Source organism: Nipponia nippon, unplaced genomic scaffold, assembly GCF_047370975.1.
Source record: "Nipponia nippon isolate SJK-2023a ecotype South Korea unplaced genomic scaffold, ASM4737097v1 scaffold_19, whole genome shotgun sequence".
NCBI lineage: Eukaryota > Metazoa > Chordata > Aves > Pelecaniformes > Threskiornithidae > Nipponia > Nipponia nippon.
The window spans coordinates 664,304-684,388 of record NW_028262335.1 but is presented as its reverse complement, the minus strand read 5'-3'; the positions used below and the strand labels follow the sequence as shown (position 1 = coordinate 684,388).

General features: G+C 52.5%; 1 protein-coding gene across 11 annotated transcripts in view; it reads left to right on the top strand.

Annotated features, from left to right (window-relative positions):
• The first annotated feature begins 2,980 nt into the window (after positions 1–2,980).
• Positions 2,981–20,085, top strand: part of ZBTB40 (zinc finger and BTB domain containing 40) — a 60,357-nt gene continuing 43,252 nt past the window's right edge. For 7 of the 11 annotated variants that reach the window (XR_015704372.1, XR_015704371.1, XR_015704370.1 and 4 more), the window contains exons 1-4: positions 2,981–3,136; positions 11,092–11,882; positions 12,509–12,642; positions 19,512–19,707. Coding sequence is in view for 7 of the 11 variants with exons in the window: in XM_087755698.1 (XP_087611824.1) it covers positions 11,153–11,882; positions 12,509–12,642; positions 19,512–19,707 (1,060 nt within the window). In the remaining 4 variants the exon portion in view is untranslated. Of the gene's footprint in view, positions 3,137–5,941; positions 6,080–7,713; positions 8,199–8,376; positions 8,540–11,091; positions 11,883–12,508; positions 12,643–19,511; positions 19,708–20,085 lie in introns of all 11 variants that reach the window. The other 4 variants (XM_087755696.1, XM_087755695.1, XM_087755694.1 and 1 more) reach the window with 4 other exon arrangements.

Here is a 20,085-nt window from a genome sequence, read left to right as displayed (position 1 = left end):
GGGACTGTCCCCCCTCTGCCCACCTTACCTTCAGCCCTTGGAGGAAAGCCTGCCTGCCTGAAGCATATTTGTCGTTCTCTTCCATCACTTCTCATCATGCTACTGTCCCGTTGTCTCCGTGCACCACTGTCCATCGCCTCCAAGGCAGGAGACCGTAGCTGCTCTCTCACCAGGCTGCCATCATCCCGTCAGTCCACCCTGAATCACAGGCACTGCCAAGCAAGCAGCGATTTCGGCTCCAGAGCCGGTTTCAGCAAAGAGCCACCCTTCTGTCACCTTTTGGTGCGCTTGCCTTGGTCTGGGCGGTGATGGGCGTTCAGCTTTCTCCTCTCTCTGATCCTGGTGAAAAGCTGCTATCACAGCTGCCTGCTCCAGGGGTTCGCTGCAAGTACCACAACACAAAGCCAAAGCAGACACTACACAGGCAGGCTCGCAAACACGGAGCCAAAGCCTCACACCCCTTCTAGTGCCGGAGCTGCAAGTTTCTTCCCCAAGGACCAATTCTGAAGGTACCAGAGACATCGGGGCTCTTTGCTGCCACCCTAGACTTTGCAGGAAAGGTTTTGCTGCTCCGGAGAAGGCACCTACTGCAACGCACAGCTCCTGCTCTGCTGTGGTTCACCACTGCCTCGGACAGCACGAGATGACCCTGCCAGCAAGCGCCGATCCGACAGTGATGAGGACAGTCCTTCTGGCACGGCGGGAGCGCTCACTGCCCTTTGTCTCGCCGATGCTCCTTGGCAAGCGCCAGCCTCTCCCTGCGGCAGATGGGGAGCGGGCTTTTCATCTGACACAGCCTGCTCATCATCTTCAGGTCAGCTGCTGCCACAGAGCAACAGACACTAGTGACTGCTCAGGGCTTCAGCATCAACTTGCTTTGCTCATCACCTGCCTGGGGCGAAAAATAACCAGATCTGGGTCCAACTTTTTTCACAGGGACCTCTTCAGCACATAAATAGGATTGCTTATGAGAAAACTGGTGGAGTGGGAATTGACAGCTGTAACAGAGACAACTAGTTGCAGGAGACTGGCACGGGACCATAGTCTGAGCAGGTCCCCCAGGAACCTCTCCACACCGCCGCAAGAAAATGGCCCGTCCTGCTTTTCTCGCATTCACCAGAAGCGACCTTGAAACCTGCTGCTGCGATGCCATGTCTATTCTAACGGCCAGCATAGCTGGCTGTGCCACTCACGGCTGAGGATCCCAGCCAAAAGGTATTTCCCTGGCAGAGCGCAGAGGCCCCACACCAGAGCAGGTCTCATCATGACGTTGTGGGTTTCTAATTAATACCCATTTGTTTGCAAGCTGATCTGCCCAGCCACATGCCAGCCCCGGAATTTCATCTGCATTCCTCCAGAGACGGCTTGACAGTCGCCAGGACCCAATATCCCAGGCCCTGCCAGCCTGCCTGCTGCTCTCTACCAGGTCACACACAGCCTGGTCTCAAAGCTGCACAGCCCAGGATATTACTCTCCTCAGCTCCATGCATTTATCCCGAAATTAGCACTTGTTTAGGCAATCCATCAATAGATGGCAGCAGATAGCCCCCTTCCAGGCCTGGGAATACAGATGGCAATGCCTGAACCTGCTGCTCCCCGCAGTCCAGCGACTTTTGTTTTTTTTTTTCATGCAAAATACAGCTAAAACCTTTCTGCTTCCACAGTGACACAAGTCGGACAAAACTTTCCCTGTGGGCAGCGGAAACAGCGGCTTTCAGGTGTGTGCTTTGGCACTCTGCAACCGTTCAGCTAAGAAAGCGGGAAACACCCGCCCGACGTAACACACGGGAGAGGGATCACATCTTCGCTGGCCGAGGTATGATCGTGATTGAGGCCAGCAGGGCCACTTGGTGGCCTGGAGGTTTGATGGCAGGGGCAGTCCCGCTTACTGGGGCCATCTGGAAGCTCTCAGAGCCCCCTGAAATGAAATGCACCCAGAGGCCCTTGCTGAGCTACAGGCTGGGTCAGATTACTGACAGAGAGACAGGGAACATAAACACACCAAGGTCTCGGGGAGGAACAAGCAGCACCCCTGCTGTGCCAGCGTGCGTCCGTACAGAAATACAAATGGGGGTCTCGTCCCTTCTGCGCTGGAGCAGGTTGCCAGCACAGGGGCTCAGCGAGGACAGCCTGTTCCCACCTCCGCTCCTGCCACACGCAGACTAATGCACAGCACACGTACACAGGGCCTTGAACAGCACAGTGGCCCGCAGCATCTGGTGGCTCCTCGCATTAACTGGGGCCAGCCGGACACCCCGGGGGTCTCTGGTGGGATTGCCTGTGACCCCCTCAGTTCGCCTGCTAGGCCTGGTGACCCTGCTGGCTTCCCCAGCCTGTGGTGCACGGCCCCCATGAGCCGGGCTGCAGGCTTGCTGGGGAGGCTACCTACCCTCAGGGTGGCTAGGGGAGGTGTGGGGGGCCACTACAACGGTGAGATGGCCGCCAGGAGGGAGCAGGCAGCGGTGCCAGCAGTGCGCTGCGAGGCCAAGGGCCGGCAGCTGGGCAAGTGGCTGATGGAGCAGGGGGAAGATCGGGCCCCGCTGCCAGGGCCGGGCCCCTCTGCCCTCCCACAGCCTCCGAAGAACGCCCCTAACCTTGGCCCTGGAAGGCCCAAGTCCTTCCTCCCCCTCGCTCCCGCCAGGGACCCCCCCTCCTCAGCCCGGCAGGGCCCTCGCAGCCGGCCGCCCACCACCACCACCGGGCTGCTCACCCAGGGCCCCCGCCCTGCCACCACCGCCGCCGCCCCCCTCAGGGAACGGGCCCCGGCTCTGCCCTGGGAGGACGATGGTTTATTAACGGAGGGGGCTCCCTGCGGCGGCCGGGCGGGGCGGGAGGAGCCGCCGCGGCGGCCATCGCCGATCGCTCCCTCAGGGCGGCCCCGCAGGGGCGGGGGGGGCGGTGAGGGGGCGCGCGAGAACCGCGCATGCCCAGCTGCCACCGCCCCCCCCGCCCCTCCGTCACGTGCCGGGGGAGCCGGCCCGCTGCCGCTTCAAGATGGCGGCGGGCGGCACAGCGCCGCTGAGGGGCGTCTGTTGTTGAAGCTTTATTGTTCCCGCGGCGGCGGCAGCAGCAGCAGCAGCAGCGGCGGCTCGTGCTGCCGCCGCGCGCCGTGTCCGCCGCGCCGCTCCCAATAAAGGTAACCATGGCGACGGTGGCGCCGGCCGGGGCGGGGGCGGCCGGGCCCGGCCCGGCCCGCGTCGCCTCGCTCGGCCCCTGCGCTCCGGGCCGGCGCCGCGGGCGTCCCGGAGGGGCTCGGCGGGCAGCTCCCCCCTCCGGCTTCCACCCCCGCCGGGGCCCGGCCTCGCTTCCCCGCCTCGGTGCCAAGCCCGCGCGGGGTGGGCCCAGCTGGGCCCCGGCTCTGCCGCGCCGGGGATGGGGCGGTTTGGCCTCGTCCCGCGGAGGCAGCAGGGGGACGGGAGCGGCTGTCCTCCCCCGCGGGGAGGGACCGGCCCCCGCCAAGCCTTTGCGGGCGGACAGGGAGGTTGAAGGGAGCCTGCGGGCTGCCCTTGCCCGCAGCCTGGGCGGGAGGTGGATCCCCGGGAGCGCTGTGGGGAATCGAGGGGTGCTTGATGGGTGCTCCGCGGGCGGCCGAAAACCGCCGGACGGCGGGCCCTCTCCTTTCAAACACGGCCCGGGTAGCTTCTGCCGGAGTGCATCGCTGCCATGGAAAATACGGCAGGGGTCCTTCCTTTTGTAACCTGCGCTTAAAAGCAAAGGTGCTTCCACCAGAATTGTGGCTCTGTGAGCCAAAGCCTGCCAGCTGGGTGCCGCCGGCCCCCCAAAGGTGTTTCTCATTAGATGCGCTTTAGGGGCTCTTGGAGCTGTGTCCCCTGCTTGGGCAGAAGCTGTGAACCTCCCAGAAAGTATTTCAAAGGTAGGCGGGGAAGGGCATTACCTTGCTCTTCCATGCCTATTGCTGTAGATGCCTCTCCTTTGCTTTGGACCACTAATTGTGTCTGTTCTTGGAGATGGTCGGTTAGAAGACTGACCCATCAAGAGACAAATAAGTAGTTTTTTTGCACTGAGCCAAGAAATCAGCAGTCTGATCCAGTTTCTTGTGTGATCACCAGCTCGACAGAGCTGCTGGAGAGGAGCAGGGCTGCCCCGTTCTGTAGCAGCCGCTTCCCAGGTTGGGTTAGATGTGGAAATCCGCTGTGGTGGGTCCTGGTCAATAAAACCCACCTCCTCCCCAGAGAGCGACAGGCTTGTATGTGAGTCTCGGGGGTAATTTCTTCTCCTATGGTGCAAAGGAAGGCTGGGACACCTCGTTTATAGGCCCAGATATGACATAAGGCAGCATGATTCTGCAGGTTTTTGGTTAAGGGATACCAAGTGTCATGAGTTTGAGGAAGAATTTGGGTTTCCAACCCCGGTCCAAGGACAGGGTGATGCAAGAACAGCCTGTTGGAGTACGGACCAGGACGGAGGTCTTCCCCCAGCTGACTGCCCCAGCCCCCGTGCCCTGCTCATTCCCCCTTGTTTCATCTCTCTTTCCAGTATATTTTGAGTTAACTGCCACGACATACCGCTTAAAGAGGGTGCTGAAAATGTCCCCGATGTTGCCTAGACCACAGCTCAGCAGTTATAGAAGTCCTCCAGGAGACGGAGGAAGTGAATTGGCCTCCTGGGGTAGATGCCATCAGGCTCTTACATTGCTGCATCCTTCTCTGTATGTGTTTTAAAGCAGCTGCACTCACATTTCAAGTATTGTTGGAGGTCCTTCGTGGAGTTTCGGGGCCGTGGAGGTGCCTCTCTGATGGCGTGAAGCAGGAGGTGACAGCATTGGAAGCCCAGGTGCCTCCTGACTTGCTGTCTCAATAGATTCAGCTCAAAGTAATTCTGTGTACTTTACTAACAGGTCTGAGGGAATCGGTCCCTGTTTGGGGCTGACCATGCTTGAGAAATGTCGTTCTAAACGTTTTTTGTTTTTTTTTTCCCCCCCGTGTGCTTGAAGAGGCCTTTAGATCAAGGCACCTTACGGGTGCATTGTGCCTTGTCTGCTCTTGGGTGTAGGAACAAATGTCTTCTGGACTACTGCTGACAGCAAAATGGATTGCAAAAGCTGGTCAAAGTAGTGTGGTTTTTTTGGGTTTTGTTTGTTTGTTTGTTTTTTAAAAGGCCACTAATAAATTACAACACGCAGTCTTCTCTGATGTAAATCTGCCTGACAAACGGGAGTTCAGATGTCCAACTTCTGTTTTTTGAGGATGTTGTGGGAACCTGCAAAATACAATTAGCACTTTCAGTGTTCTTGAGCGCAGTGAGACATGGATGAGCAGCGATGGAGCAAACCTGGGCTGTTGCTCTGGGTTTGTGCTGGTTTTCCACTGTGTGATTTCATTATCTTGTTGGGGCAGCCCTATTCCAGGAGGAACAGGCAGCAGCCCTCGCTTTGAAGAGGGATGGAAAACTTGCTGTTAAGAGTTGGAGCATACCCATTTGTTTTTCAATCTATTATATTTCCATTAAGAACATCAGTGCAGACAGATAGCCCAAGTGCTGCGTGGTTTTTGAGCGGTATATTCTGCTGCCTTTAGAGACCGTGGAGCGCTGAATTTAGTCAAAGTGTTGCTTATTTTCCTCTGTTATCTGTCTGCACTGATGCTCTGAACTGAAATAAAATAGATTGAAAAACAAATTGCTGTGCCCTGGCTCCTCATACTGGATTTTACATTATCCTCTGGGAGAGCTGCCTGCGCTGGCCCTTTGGAGCACCCCAGGGAAAGGTAATGACCCCTCAGCCTTTTTCAGCGCTTCAAAGACTGAATTACTTTTGGTGGGAGAGGTAGGAAAATTGAATTGCAGTACATGATTTTCTGGCTTTCCAATAACCCTCTTTGTAAGGTCATCATCTTAGTAACAAGAAAACAGGAAACTGGTAAACGCACACAAAAAGTATTCAGATTCTGATTTAAGGCTGTCACTGTCCTTAACTCCTCAGAGCTCAAAACAGAAAGTTGCCCGTTGCTTGGAGGCTGCTGTCGTACCCGAGGGACTGCAGGGCCAAGGAGCACGAGAGAACAAATCTCAGCTTTCTGTCCTGCTGTGTTTCCTGAGTCACACGGGTCTTTTGAAGCGAGTAAGTGTGAAAGGGGTAGTGATGGGGTGAGCTCCTCTCGTGGGGGCGGGGAGCCTTCCTGGGCTGAGCCTAGGCTGGCTTCGATGACCACTCTGGATTGTAGCTCCGGTGAGCAGAAAGCTAAGAGTGCAAGGAACGGGAGGGATGCGGGGCTGCCCCTCCGAGACCCTCTGTCCTGGTTTCAGCTGGGACAGAGTTAATTTTCTTCTTAGTAGCTGGTAGAGCGCTGTGTTTTGGATTTAGGATGAGAATAATGTTGATAACACACTGATGTTTTGGTTCTTGCTGAGCAGAGTTTACACCGGTCAAGGACTTTTCAGCTTCTTGTGCTCTGCCAGGTGCATAAGAAGCTGGGAGGGAGCACAGCCAGGGGGGCTGGCCCAGACTGGCCCAAGGGCTATTCCATACCATATGACGTCATGCTCAGTATATAAGCTGGGGGAAGAAGGAGGAAAGGGGGGACGTTAGGCGTGATGGCGATTGTCTTCCCAAGTCACCGTTACGCGTGATGGAGCCCTGCTTTCCTGGGGATGGCTGAACACCTGCCGGCCCATGGGAAGGAGGGAATGAATTCCTTGCTTTGCTTGCGCGCGCGGCTTTTGCTTTACCCTTTAAACTGTCTTTATCTCAACCCATGGGTTTTTTCACTTTTACTCTTCCGATTCTCTCCCCCATCCCACCGGGGGGAGTGAGCGAGCAGCTGGGTGGTGCTTAGCTGCCAGCTGGGGTTAAACCACGACACCCTCCAACCAGCTCTAACAGAAGTCACATTTACTTAAGACAGAGAAGTTGGATTCTTCCATTTTGCTTCTCTCTTTCTGTCCACTTTATTTTTTTTCTGCCTGCTTTGTTTTAGCTTTTTAGAACTTGTGGAGGATTTGCTTGCTTCTACTTTTGCACCGAGCGTGCAGGTTGGTCTTGGTGAGCTGCGTTATCCGCCTGGGCCTTGCGTCGCACGGCGCTGTGCTGGCAGCAGAGGGAGCGCGAGGCTGTGGGTCCGTGCCTTTAAAAAGCGGTGGGATGGTATTGTTTCATTTCTTGGTGGCCCAGCAATAGCTGGGGTTTTTGTTGTTGTTGGGGTTTTTTTAAATTATTTTTTCTGAAAGCTAAAAAAAGCCTGCTCCATGTGCATCCCAAGGAATAATTTCAGGCATGGAACACATCTTCAAGCTGGCCACTGACATGCTACTAATCAATGCAGAAAGTAGCTTTTGGCGTTATTTTATTAATGCCAGCAGCTGTGTTGAGCAGCACCTTGTAAAAGCTCTTAATTCTGGCAGCGAGGGGCATACAGAATCCTTTTGCTGAGGCCGTGGGGGCATTACAGTTCTTTCTGTGCCTCGTGATGGGCTTTCTGCCGATGCGCGGTACTGTGGCAGCCTCGTAACTGCAAGGGAGGGATGGCCTCGTCTGTGCGTCTTTGGAGCACCAGTCTCTGTAGCGTCTAATTGATAAAGTGCTCAGTCCTAAATTTCAATTATCTTTTGATGAACCTAGTGACGTGTATGGCTTTTGAATCTGTTGAATCTGGATTGAAGTAACTATATGAATAATGAAGGGAAGTAATTTAATTTGGGAACTCCTTTTCAGTTATGTAGATAGAATTGAGTGTTCCTTTTCCTGTTCTAATGTAGCTTAAAGAAAAAGGCGTGATCCCCTCGAACTGTGGAGGTGTATGAGGACAGAAATACCTGGGAAAAACAAGAAGGAGCTGGAAGTGGACGGTGGAGGGTAATGTTTGGCGCAGAACCATTCTGGACCTCCTGTAATTGGGAGGTTCAGAAGAAGGGGCTTCTTTGCTGAAGTGGGTGTCCTGAGAGCAGTCCCAGATGATAACTGCTCCTTAAGGATGAACGGGAGGACGTTTACCAGCACGTGGTCGAGTAGAGCCTTAGGAATATTAGGCACTTTTGAAAATGTGACTCAAATTGATTGACTTTGTAGTCTCGCTGGAAATCAGTGGAATGAAAACTCCTAAGCCACCTTGGTGTTCTCCCTGGAAGCTTAAGACATGGCTTGGTGTTCCTCGAAAGATTCATCGTTCTTTTGCAAAGCCTATCTGGAGGGCAGCTAAGATGAGCAAATATCTCTGTCTCCTCTGTCCCCCCTTCTGACTCAGGTGAGCCGATATTTTGGAACAGGGTAGTGCTTTTGCGGCTCAGGTGTCAGAGATCCCAGAAGCAGCCCATTTACCTTAAGTTTGAAATTAATAAAAAACCCCAGTGAGCCTGGCTCCAGAGAGGATGCAGAGAAGCAGCTTTAAGCTGAAAAAGTAACAAATGGCTTTTTCTTACCAGTAGTGCTGGCAGAGGCAGATGGCTCCTGCTCTGCAAGCACTCATCGCTGCTGAAGTATTAGTTACCTGCTCTCGGAGAGATTCCCAGTTCAGCAAAGTCCCCCAACCAAATCTCCCCAAAGCCATCACGAATGTGGCTGGGAAGTGAAGCCAGACAAATTCAGGTAAGAAATGAGGCATGTAATTTAACAGTTAGAATAACTATGGCAGTGGAGGGTCCTCCCCCTAAAAATCAGTTCTTATCATGACTGGGCACCTTGCTGGAAGAGAGGCTTTAGCCAAACCCAAGTTACTGAGTCCGGAAATCTAGGAGGCAGTGACGGATGAGAAATCGGATTGCTGGTGGTGGTCCCTTCTGGCTGTAAGCTTTAAATAGAAGCCTGAAGCGTGTTCTAAGTAGGGGGCAATTGCCTTGAGGATGGTCTTGGCCATCACCCCTTGTTAAAAAATGTCTGTTCTCTTCGGTAGTACTAGATCTTTGGGTCCCTGTAATTAAAGAAATAAAACATATTCAAACAAATATGTCTGATCTAATTGCTCAGGACACATTTTCCAGGGCTCTGGGTTGCTGTAATAAAGATGGGGAGGTGCTGCTAGGCTGCTTAGAGCTTTACTGTTTTGAGCTGTCATGGGCAAATATATCTTCTATATTTGTGCCAGGAATAGAGGGAGCAGACGGTGCTGCTGCTTCTTCCAGCTTGCTACAGTGGAAGCGATAGGTTTTATGCAGAAGGCTATTCATGGCAAAGTGAGCAGACCTGTCGTCCAGGACATCGGTGTTTCCTGCTTGTCCTTTTGTAGGAAGAGCCATAGCTATTATTATTTAACCAGCAGACCCCATTTCATCTCAGATACTGGAAATCCTTCAGCTCCAGGGAAGGAGTGGGTGGACTAAAACTGCTATTACATTGAGCCTGGCAAAAGAAATGCGTCTCTTTCTTCTCCCACGACCAGCAGCAGCTCTGCTGACGGCAGTGTGGTTACTCGTGATTTACAGCGGCGTGGGAGGATAGCGGAGCTTGCGTGTTTAATAGGCTGGAAGTGCAGGTGGCCAGCCCTGTGGATGGGTGAGGGGGCGGATCTGGTACTTGCAAAGTAGCAGAGATGAGCTGCAGACCAGCCAGCCTGCGGTAGCGATGTGCCCGGAGAAGCTCTGGCTCCTGGGAAGCCAGAGGGTGGGATATCAGCAACTACTTAGGTTTCCCTGCCTTCCAGAAAAGGACCCGCCTGCCCTGTGCTCTCGCTTCGGAGGTATTCGGATGGAGAGCGTGGCACCTCTGCTTTGAGGTGATGTCAAAACCATCTGTGATCTTAACCCTGGTGACTGAGAAGCAAGTTACCTAGTACTTCATCCTTAAAGCACGGGGGAGCTCTTGGCTGAGCAGCAGAGCTCTCATGCATGGATGGTATCCACCAACCAGTTGCTCAGCCGTCTGTAGCTTGGCTATGAGGTGATGTCTCTTGGCTCCTCCTGTCTTCCCGCAGCCACCGCGGGCAGTGCCGTGCGGAAGGACGGCTGGAGTCCTGCCCGCCTGGGGGCAGGAGGTCCGGCTTCCCGCCCAGTCTGAGTTCCAGCGGGGTTGGTGCCTCGTGGGAGCGAGACGCCAGCTCAACCTGCGCCCCGTGTCTGCTTGCAATTTGGTGCAAGTTGGGAGTTGCTCCGAGCCTGCTGTTCTGCGAGGCAGTGCTTCACGGCGGTGTATGAGCATTGGCTCATTAAAGCTCGTGCCCTGATGATAGACAATATTACTCCTGTTCTCTACGAGACAGTAGGAAGCTGGGTGCAAAGATGTTAAGCAGTTGAAGGTCATGTAAATTGTGTCCATCCAGGTGCTCTTCCTCTAGCGCTCATGCTGTTTTGTTTCAGCATCGTTGCCAGCACCAGTGCTAGGCATCCTAGTGTGTAGACAAGGCAGTAACATCTTTATCTTGTCTAGCTTAGATAAAAACTCCAGATATCCCGCTGATAAAAATTCTGTTGGCAGATGTCCTATCTGTTCTCCCTCCTGCAACGGGGCGGGAGGGGAAGTAAAAGGGGGGCTCTGGTAGATGGGATTAGGGCCACGGACTTCTGCAAGAAATTACAGCTTGGGGGAAAAGACTCTTGCGTCGATGAATTAGGACCATGGTGTGCTGAGAAGGGAGGTGCTGAAGGCCCCGGGCTGCAAGCAGACCTCTACCTCCAACACTCGCGTGCCCCTGCTGATCTTAGCAGTGATGTGGGGAGAAAATTAACTGGTTCCAGACCACTTAGTGCTTTGCAGGTCAAAACCACCACCTCAGATTCTCCTCTGTGTTTGGTACTGGTCTGAAGAGGTCTTGCTGCCCTGCTTCCTCACCTGCCCTTTCAGAAACCAGCTGCTGAATTCAGCGTCAGTGCCCGATCTGAAGAGCGTTCACACCTCCTTGAGCTCTGTCAGGGGCACGTCAGGGAGTTTCTTCTCCCTTTTTATAACTCCTGGGACTCAGTACTTGTTTCCAAGCTCTTTCTGAAGCATTTATATTTGAACGTTATCTAGACTCTTCAGCTCTAGTGGGGTAAGTTGCTGAATTTGGGGAGTGTGAGTTCAGAAGGGGGCCTGTTCTTGCTGTAACCGCTGAACTGCAGCAGAGTAAGCACTAGGAGGTGTAAACTGAAAAGTAATATTTGCTTACTCTTTCTGTCGTGCTAGTATCTGAGCAATGTGCTAACAGGACCCTTTGTTTTTTTTGCTAGCTGGGCTTTGTGAAAGCGGTGTGGAGACCACGGCGAGAGGAGGCCGGCAGAGCCTGGTGCCATGGATCTTCCCAGTTACAGCAAGCAGCTGCTGCAGCAGCTGTACGCTCTCTGCAAAGAGCAGCAGTTCTGCGATTGCACCATCTTCATCGGGAACGTTCATTTTAGAGCACACAAGGTGATTTTGGCTGCTGCCAGCCTGCTTTTTAAATCCTTGTTGGACAGCACAGACACTATCTCCATCGATGCTTCTGTGGTGACCCCTGGGGAGTTTGCGCTCTTGCTGGAGATGATGTACAGTGGCAAACTCCCACTGGGGAAGCACAATTTCACCAAAGTAATCTCCGTGGCAGATAGTCTGCAGATGTTTGATGTGGCTGTTAGCTGCAAAAACCTCCTCAGGGACCTCATCAGCTGTTCGACTCAGGACCAGGTAGTGAGAGAAGTCTCTGGCCAGGCAGCAGGCTCATCTGGAAACCACGCTGAAGCTAATAACCTGCCCCGGTCTGAAAAACCTGCTGAAGGAAAAACAGATATCCTCCTCCCTCCGAAAGTTTCCTCTTCTCCTGGCCCTGCAGAAGCAGAAATGGGAGCAGATGTTTCTCCTCCTGGCCAGGAACTTAACATGAATCACACCTGGGTTCACCAGGATGTGATGCCGAGTGACTCCCGATCCGTCCGGGTGGATTCAGGCTCTCGTCCTGATCCGCCTGCGTGTGCCGAGCAGGGTGGCAGCGCAGAAGAGGAGCTTGCTGAGCCTCCGGAGGAGAAAAGAGGAGCGAGGGATTTAGGTGAGACTTCACAGGTCTGGGCACAGCATTGCCTCTTATTTGCAGCTGCAGTGATTCAAGTTTTCCTCTTATGAGGGATTTTTTCCTGTGTTTTTTCTTTTTAGTTTGCCCTGGGTTGGCATCAGCACCAGCACGTACCCCTTTTCTGCAGGGATTTTCTTCCTTTGGCTCTGTGCAATGCTCTCCTTTAGCCTTGGCATTTGCTTCACTCTCACCACTTTACCAGAGCCGTAGTGAGGAAAACTTTTCTCACCCATGCATGTGATTGCATCTGACGTACGGTGGGATCTGCGTTAGTGCAGGACGTGGGGTTGATAAGGCAATCTGTATAACAGTAAGTGAACAGAGTTGCCTGCTAATGCTACCTTATCCTTTAAACTCCTGTTCAGCATGGGAGGAAAACAGAGGCTGTACTGGGTTTAAAATAAATGTTCCATTTATAACTGGTGTTAAATAAACTGTTGGTTTTCCCTCCAGGCTGCGTGATATCTTTAGAAGGGATTTGTGAGTCACAGTTTCTCTGTTATAGCCAATGTGCTGGTTACAAACTGATGCCTTTCAATCACATCACGCTTTCTGTGAATCCCTTCAATTAGCAAATAACTTATCTTGTTTCTCTCACACAGCAGCAGAGAGCAAAAGCTGTAAACTGGATTTCTTTCTTCGATATGAAAGTGTTTTCTCTGAGGCCCTTCCTGATGCCCGAGCTGTGCTGAAAAGACTGGAAGAGTGCAGAGAAATTGATGCCTCTCAAAAGGAGGTAGGTGTGTTTACTTGGGTAAATGATACAAGTTTTTTCTTCACCCTGCTGAGGGCTAGAATAGTTTGTGCCCTGCTTAGGAAATTGTTTGATGGGAAACTGGGGCTCTGGTGCCTGGTTGTTTGAAGGGCAACACGTGTTCACCTGAGCAACGCCCCGGAGAGAAGCATCTGTAAGAGCAAGCTGCTCGTGCAGGTAGGTAAAGAAGTATATGTCCTGCCCTGAAGACATCTTCATTGTGTTGAAGGAGAGGTCCGGTGCTGATTTCTCTCCTCTTGTTTATGGCATTTGCTTCGGGAACTGTATCGACTTGTAAATGACTGACATATGAGATCCCAAAATAGAGCTCCCGAGCCCTCAGCGAGGGCTTGCCACGGAGCATCTGCTCCGCTCTGCGTATGGCAGGCTGCTCGTGGGGAGCGTTACGGGTGCTGCCCCACCGCGCTTTCTCCTGGTGATGGGCTGCTTTAAAAGCAGTCGTTGCCGATGAATAATGCTCGAGTTACTGTCGGAGGGGCTATTTGAGTCTGGTGCTTGGTTAACGCTGAAGGATACTCTGGGCTCTGAACAATGGTAGCAGATGCCAGCTGTCGTACCGGCTCTAAGCCACCACGGAAACAGCAGGTTACGTCTGTATTGGCGTAGCAGTGTGCAGGAGGACACGGAGCTCAGAAATGGTTGGTGGGTCCGGGAGGGCCCTCGTGCTGGCTGCGCGCTGCTGCGTGACGCAGGGTGTGTGAAGAAAGCTGTGGCCGCTATGGAGCGAGGATGGGACTGTGTCTGCTCTCCTCACCCCGGCTCTTTCCGATAGAGCGGTTTTCATACCAGGCTGCGTGAACTGCCTTGTGTGCCCTTTCTGTAGGTGGAAAAATGCGAATGTGACTGCTTTATGGCCGGCTCTTCAGTGGCTCCGTGGTTAGCTGACCTTTTGAAGCTGAGAAATAGGCTCCGAAGCCTCACTAGGTCGGGGGGCTGCGATGCTGTCCAGGTTCCCACGCTCTTGCTGGCTGGGAAGCTGTCTGGATGCAAGTCACTTGGTCCCTCCAGTACCAGTGTGACCATGGGACATTTTGGCTGTGGTGGCATTCTGCTTTTAGAAACCCAAGGCAACATATTTATTAGAAAAAAACCTGTGTGACGGCAGGGAAGAGAATTCCCTTGAGTTGGGGAGTGCAGGTTTCTTTTCTGACAAGCCCTTAAATGTTCACGGAGGGAAGCCTGTTTTCCCTGAGCTGCTGACCCTCCTGGTGGTGGTGTTCTTAACATCTCTGGGGCTTTAGGAAGGAGATATGGGTCCTAATTCATGTTCATAGCAGCAAGCCCAAGCCTGGCCAGGCTGATGAGCACCTGTGAGTGCACTGCTGTCAGCACGCCTGTGCGCGCCAAGAAGGATTAGGTTTTTGTACACTTGTTTGTCGCCCTGATCAGAAAAATATGTCAGGTTTAAGGTTTTACCTATTCTGCACCATGACAATTGGAGCGGAGCTGGGGAGGGTGCTGTGCCATGTGGATGGGTGCTGCCAGAAGGGATTTGGCAGCTCCGTGCCCGTGCCAGCAGGCATCACCCGTGCTGGCATGCCTTCCCTCACCCGCTTGTGCTACCTCCACGGTCACAGGGCAGAACAGCACCTGCACAGCGCCCAGGCAGGCCTGCTGCCTTGCTTCTGCTCTGCATAACAGCCCTGTTTTCTATTGCTTTGCAGTAACTGTTGTTTCATGTTTCTTCAGCGCCTCCAGGACCCCGCAGGTGAGGTTCGCAGACCTGTGCCTGGCCCTTTATGCTCCCAGATGAGCTGTTGCAGCAGGAGCCGAGCGAGAGGTTGTGGAGCTCAGAGACAGTTTGGGTGTGTGACTGCAAAACGGCAGCTGGACAATTTTTCTGTAGCTATAAATAAACCTGAATAAATGAGAAATGGATTTTCTTTAAGCCTTCCCGAAAAATCACTTCTCAGCTGTGACGAGCATGAGAAGTGTCAGCCTCAGGGCAGTGGGGGGGACAGACTGCAGCCTGTTGGAAGTAAGGGCTCAGCCAGAACTGTCCCTCTCTGAGCTCCCCTCTGGGACACGCAGGACCTGTGGGCACCAGCACGGAGCCTGGGTTCCGTTTCCAGCAGGTGGAGTAGCTTTTTCCCCCAAGGGCCCGGTGTTTTCTTCGGGGGAAACACAGCGGTGTGTTTTTAGTGTCATGCTTAAAGTGCAAGTTCAGCTCCAAAGAGCCCAGCTCGGGATGCATAATTAAGGCTGAGATTGTGCCAGTGGTAGACATCAGTAGATTTTTTTTCTCTCCTTTTTGTTTTTTTCCACTCCCCTTTTTTGTATTATTTTGCTTGAAGTCTCTTAGGTGCCTCGGGGCAAGTAGAAGACGGTCTGGAAGCCGGTGAGATGCCGTTTCTTTGCACTAAGCAGTCTTGCTGGGCACGCTTGCCCTGCCGCAGGGGAGATCTCCCATCCCTTGTGCGCATCCCTCTTCTGCTCAGGAGCCTTTCGTGGGTGGCTTATCTCTACAGGCAAGCAGCGATGCGTTTTGGACAGCAAAGCCTGGGCAGCGTGGGGGCTTGCGGGTGTTCGTGGGGGTTTTGCAAGCCTGCCTGTTGACACCGAGGCTGTCCTGGTGTTTAGGCTCCTCTGGTTTCAGTGGCGTTTTGCCTTGGACGTAGCCTCTGTACTTCTGTTCCTTTGCTCGTGAGCTTGTCCCTGCGTGGGTGCCTCGTTCCCCGCCGTGGTCCTGTCTGCTCCCCTCCGGGGTTGCTGCCTTATTTTCTGCTACCTCCAGTGGAGATTTGTTAGGTTGTGGGTTTTTTCCCCAAGGAGATTTGTGGTGCAGGGCTTGCTTTTGTGAGAATTGTTGCTTCTCTCTAAGTTTGATGTTATGTTCTGCTCCCTGGGCTGAAAAATGCGGATGCATTGCTTTTCTGTGTAGGGAGATGTGATTTTTGGGGTTGTTTTTTGTTTTAGAGTCTCTGTGTATCTCACATAAACTATTCCTATCTAATTTGGTTCTGGCCTGGATGAAACCTGCTTGGAAATGAGAACAAGACTGAAATTGCAGTAATTTGGGGAAGCGTAGGAGAGCTTTGCTGGTGTCAAGTCTTATCTTCCTGTGCTCTCTTAGAGAAACTCAATTCAAATTATTGCACAGCTCATTTGTTCCCTCTACTTTCAGATGTTCAGATGAAGTGGGGGAGCGTTGATTCTCCCGCGCAGAATAAATGTCACTGTGCTTGTGGATCATTTTCATTGCCTATGGGCCTGTGCAATTATTGTCGTCCTTCGTTTGCAGCTGCAGGGATTTCTGGATGCAGCAGAAGAAAGAAGTTTCCCATTATCTTCTGCATCCTGATTAGGAGTGATAGGTTGTGAGGGTTTTATTTCGTGGTGGCAGAGCTGGAAAACTTTTCCCCCTGTTCTGGTGTACTTGTGTGGAAGTTTGGGCTGAACTTTTGTTCCTGTTGTGTGGAGCAAGCAGGGGCCAGCGTTCTCCACAGAGCCTTCCTGGGACTGAGGTCTCCCTCATCAGTCACGTACAAATGCAGCCTTGGAAAAAAAAAAGCACTTCAGATACCTGAACCAGAAAAGGGAACCTAGTTTTTCTCTGATTATGGCATGCACAGTGACAGCTGATAGACTTCATGACACAGTCACAGCCTACGAGCTTCCCTGCAGTCCAGATGTGTAGAGCCAGTCCCTGTGCCGTCCATGCCACCGGCGCTGTGGGCAGCGGCGTCTGTGCAGGTTTCCAATGGCTTTTTTGTATTTTTTTCACCTTATGCACATCAAAAATAAAAAAAACCAAAGCAGCTTGTGTTCACAGGGGACTGATGATTATGTCTCTGGAAGTTGCCCTGCGGTGCCCAGCCTCCTGTGGTTGGGGACTTTGCAGCTCGATGAACGGCCAGTGCAGCTTTCCTCAGGGAATGGAGGTGGCGTTGAGGTACGAGCACAGGATTTACCACGTTCAGGGGTGTCTTGTAACTGAACGTGCCTCGGCTTGTGAGGGAGGGATCTGAAGGGAGCTAGCTTTTTCTGTCACCCTAAACCCCATAACTTTCCAGCCGGTCTCTTGCAGATCCCTCCCCACCACCCTTTGGGTGCTCACATTCGCTTTAAAGCTGATGCTTGAGGGAGATCACTCAGTCACTAAAGTGGCTTTTTGCTGAAACATGCTCTCACGGTGTGAGCAGGAGCATGGATAAGGCATGAAAAACCATAACCCTGCTCGCCCACTTGTAGGGAAGAGGCTAGTGGCCACGCTGCCCTTCCCTCCCTCTCTCCCCACATCCCTCTTTAGTCTCGGTTATGGGCCATTGCGCTCTCGGGTGGGATGTGCATTACTTGCCCATCTGGTTGAGGTCCTCTCCATGTCCCAGGACCTCCCTCGGGATGGCACACCAGCTGAGCCCAGCCCAGGCTCAGGGTCCAGCCCAGCCACCAGCTGCTCTTTGGGCATCCCTGTCCCCACCCAGAAAAACTGAATCTCACGATCACGTTGGAAGGGGAGGTGGGATCCCAGAGGCACTGTTCCCTCCAAGTGTTGTGGATTGGTGTGAGGTTAGGGCCTGGCTGGGAGGACACAGCGCTAACTCAGCTCTTGCCAAGCAGGTTGTGGCTCTGCCTGAGCAGCCTGATGCATCTTCCTAGCCAAAGCGGCAGGGGACGTCGGAAGGAGCAGAAGATAATAAGGAGCAATGGGGCAGAGCAAGAGGTCCTGTGGTGGGGCAGAGAGACACAGGAATTGATCGTGTTAGGAAGGAAATCTGGAAAAATGTGGAAGATGTGGAGATGATACAGAGACAGGAGACCTACCTCCTGCAGCGTTACCTGCAGAGGTTCCTGTTCAGAGCTTGCCTTGGGGCTGCTGTGGACATGGGGAGGTTTGAGATGACCTGGGAGGGCTGTTTTGTGGTGTTTGACCATCGCGGTACTGGGCTACTGAGTTAGCAGTGCTGTGGCCACCAGGCCTGACACCCTCAACTGGGACCCAGCTTCTTGGTGGACATTGAACCTGTTTGGTGGCACAGCTCAAGCTTAAGATGGATCTTGGTGAGCAGGATTCCCTGCTCAGAGAGCCCATCTCTTCCTCCATGGATGCTGGATGCGTGCTAATTTGCGCCAATTTGGCCATGAAGGGTTTTGCAGGTGTCCCAAGCAGTGAAAGCCTAACGGGTCAGGCTGTAATGTGTGGGCACATTATGACTAAGTGGAAGCTGGGATTCCGGCTAATACTGGTATTTCTCCATTTTTTCCAGGATCTTTGGGAATTGTTAGTGCTTCAAAGTAAGTCTAAAATGCGCTGTGTGCTCTTTCAAAACAATGCTAAAAGGCTGTTGTTCCCCCTGAGCAATGTGTCCAAGGAAAGGTCTTCCAGAAAGGGACTATAAATAGCAGAGCCTTTCAGTTTCTGACAACTCATTTCCATTAGCCAAAACCACGCACTGAGGAAGGGATGTTATCTGGAGCTCTGGGTAGCAATGCTGTGCTGATTTTAATTAAAAAAAAAAAAAATTAGAAAGAAAAAAAATATTGCAACACTACAAGCTACTTTTCATCCATATTAGTAAAACCATGTATTTGGCAGGGTGCTGAGCACCTTTAGGATGGTGAGAGTCAAGATATTTTGTGTTTTACAGGATCGTTTTGATCTGGAAGGGGCCAGGCATGCCAACTTGAGAACAAACATGATCTGGTTATCGAGTCTCATTACAAATTAATGTTTGCATTAAAAAAAAATACCTTTAAGCTTGCTCTTCAGCACGTCTGCGGCATCTTCTTTCTTCCTTTATAACAGAGCCCTTCATGTCCACGTCTCTCTGTTCGGCAGGAAAAATGCCGTTAGCGGGTAAGAGCTGGGACTCCTGCAGCTTCCCCTCTGTGGATACGCTTTGCAATAGGTCATTGCACTGTCATGCTGCCCTAATATATGAGCATTTACACCTGCTAGGAAAAGCAAGTCCATCATCCCCCTGGTGCGGCCCCAAGCAGTTGCATTCAGTCTTTTTTATCATAGAAATAAAAATGACAATGACAGCAGAAAATGGCCGCGCTCTCTGGAGCTGGGCTAAGCTCTCCACTTCAAAGGTACTTTTATAGCATCCCTGGAGTCTCTAATAAAGGACGCCTGCTCTGAAAGGCTGGCATCTCTCCTGGAGAGCTGGGGAGCGTGTGTCTTTAGGGGCAATGTTTACAGCGTTAAAGGGCTCTGGGGAAATGGGAGCAAGAGTTACAGCTTATTTCTTTTCCTTTTATTTCCATAACTGTGCAGGCATGTTTGCCTCTGGTTGCTGTTTCAGGTCACTGGAGTGGATTTTGGAGCTCTGGGCATGATTGCCCGGCGTGCTGAGAGCCCACGACACTCAGGGCTGCGTGCCTCCTCTCCAAAGCTTTCTTGAGGAGACGCAGCTCCATCATGACTTGAGGATGGAGATTCCTGAAAGTCCCGCTTAAAATGCTCTCTGCTTTCTGTGCAAGTGATCTCTCCTTGTTCTGCAGTGAAATCTAGTATCCCCTGCCCTGGCCTTGGGCTTCCAAAGTAATGGTGTTTAAACCCGGTTTTATTAGGTCTCTTAGACTTATTGACATTTGGCTGTTAGGGGAAGAAATGAAGAGATTTTTGGTGCTGGAACCAGCTCCAGTTTGTGGGACTTGCTGTAAAGATAAGAGCTGTCAGGCAGGGCTTGCTGCCCTCCTTCCTGGGGCCGGTGGCCGCGGACCAGAGCTCGAGTTCAGCGGTGTGTGTCTATGTGGTTATTTTTTTGTTTTGTTTAATTTTTTGTCCCTGGAACAACACCCCAGTATTCTGCTTTTTGTGTCGGTTTGCGTAGGGCAGTTGACTCTGTTATTAAAACCTTCTGTGTCTGCCTGTCCTGCTGTAGGCCCTGGTTGCCTGTCTGGCAGAGGCAGGGGAAGAGTCGGTGTTCAAGAAGCTGCTGAGCGAAGTGAAGGATGCTCGGCCCCTGGCTGCTCAGACCCTCCTCTCTTTACTGAAGCTGTTTCAAGACGCGAATCCCAAGCTGAGAGCGGCTTTGCTGGAGAGGGAAGGGGGCAGCGGAGAAGCCCTGCAGCAAACAGGTACAGAAGTGGGTGCAGCCTCTAGCAAAGTGAGCAGGCAACCTTACAGGCAAAGCAGGTCTCCAGAAACCCTGTATCCTTACTGGGATGCAGGAGATTTACCGTGTGCTGGCCAAGATCCTGGAGTGTTCCCGTCCCGCAGCAGCGGGGTGCGGCAGCGCAGGGCTCTCCCCGTCGCTGCCTGGAGGGCTGGATCGATGGCTGCGCAGCCAGCGTGGGACGGAGCACAGCTGAGCCTCAGGACTGAAAGCTCCTTTCTTACTTGAGTCTGACACAAAGCAGTGGCCTTGCAAACCTGGTGTTAACCTCCAGCTTGCTTTATGGCTTTGTGCTCTGTTAGATAAATGAGACGTTTTCCTTTCATAGAGTTTAAAGAGA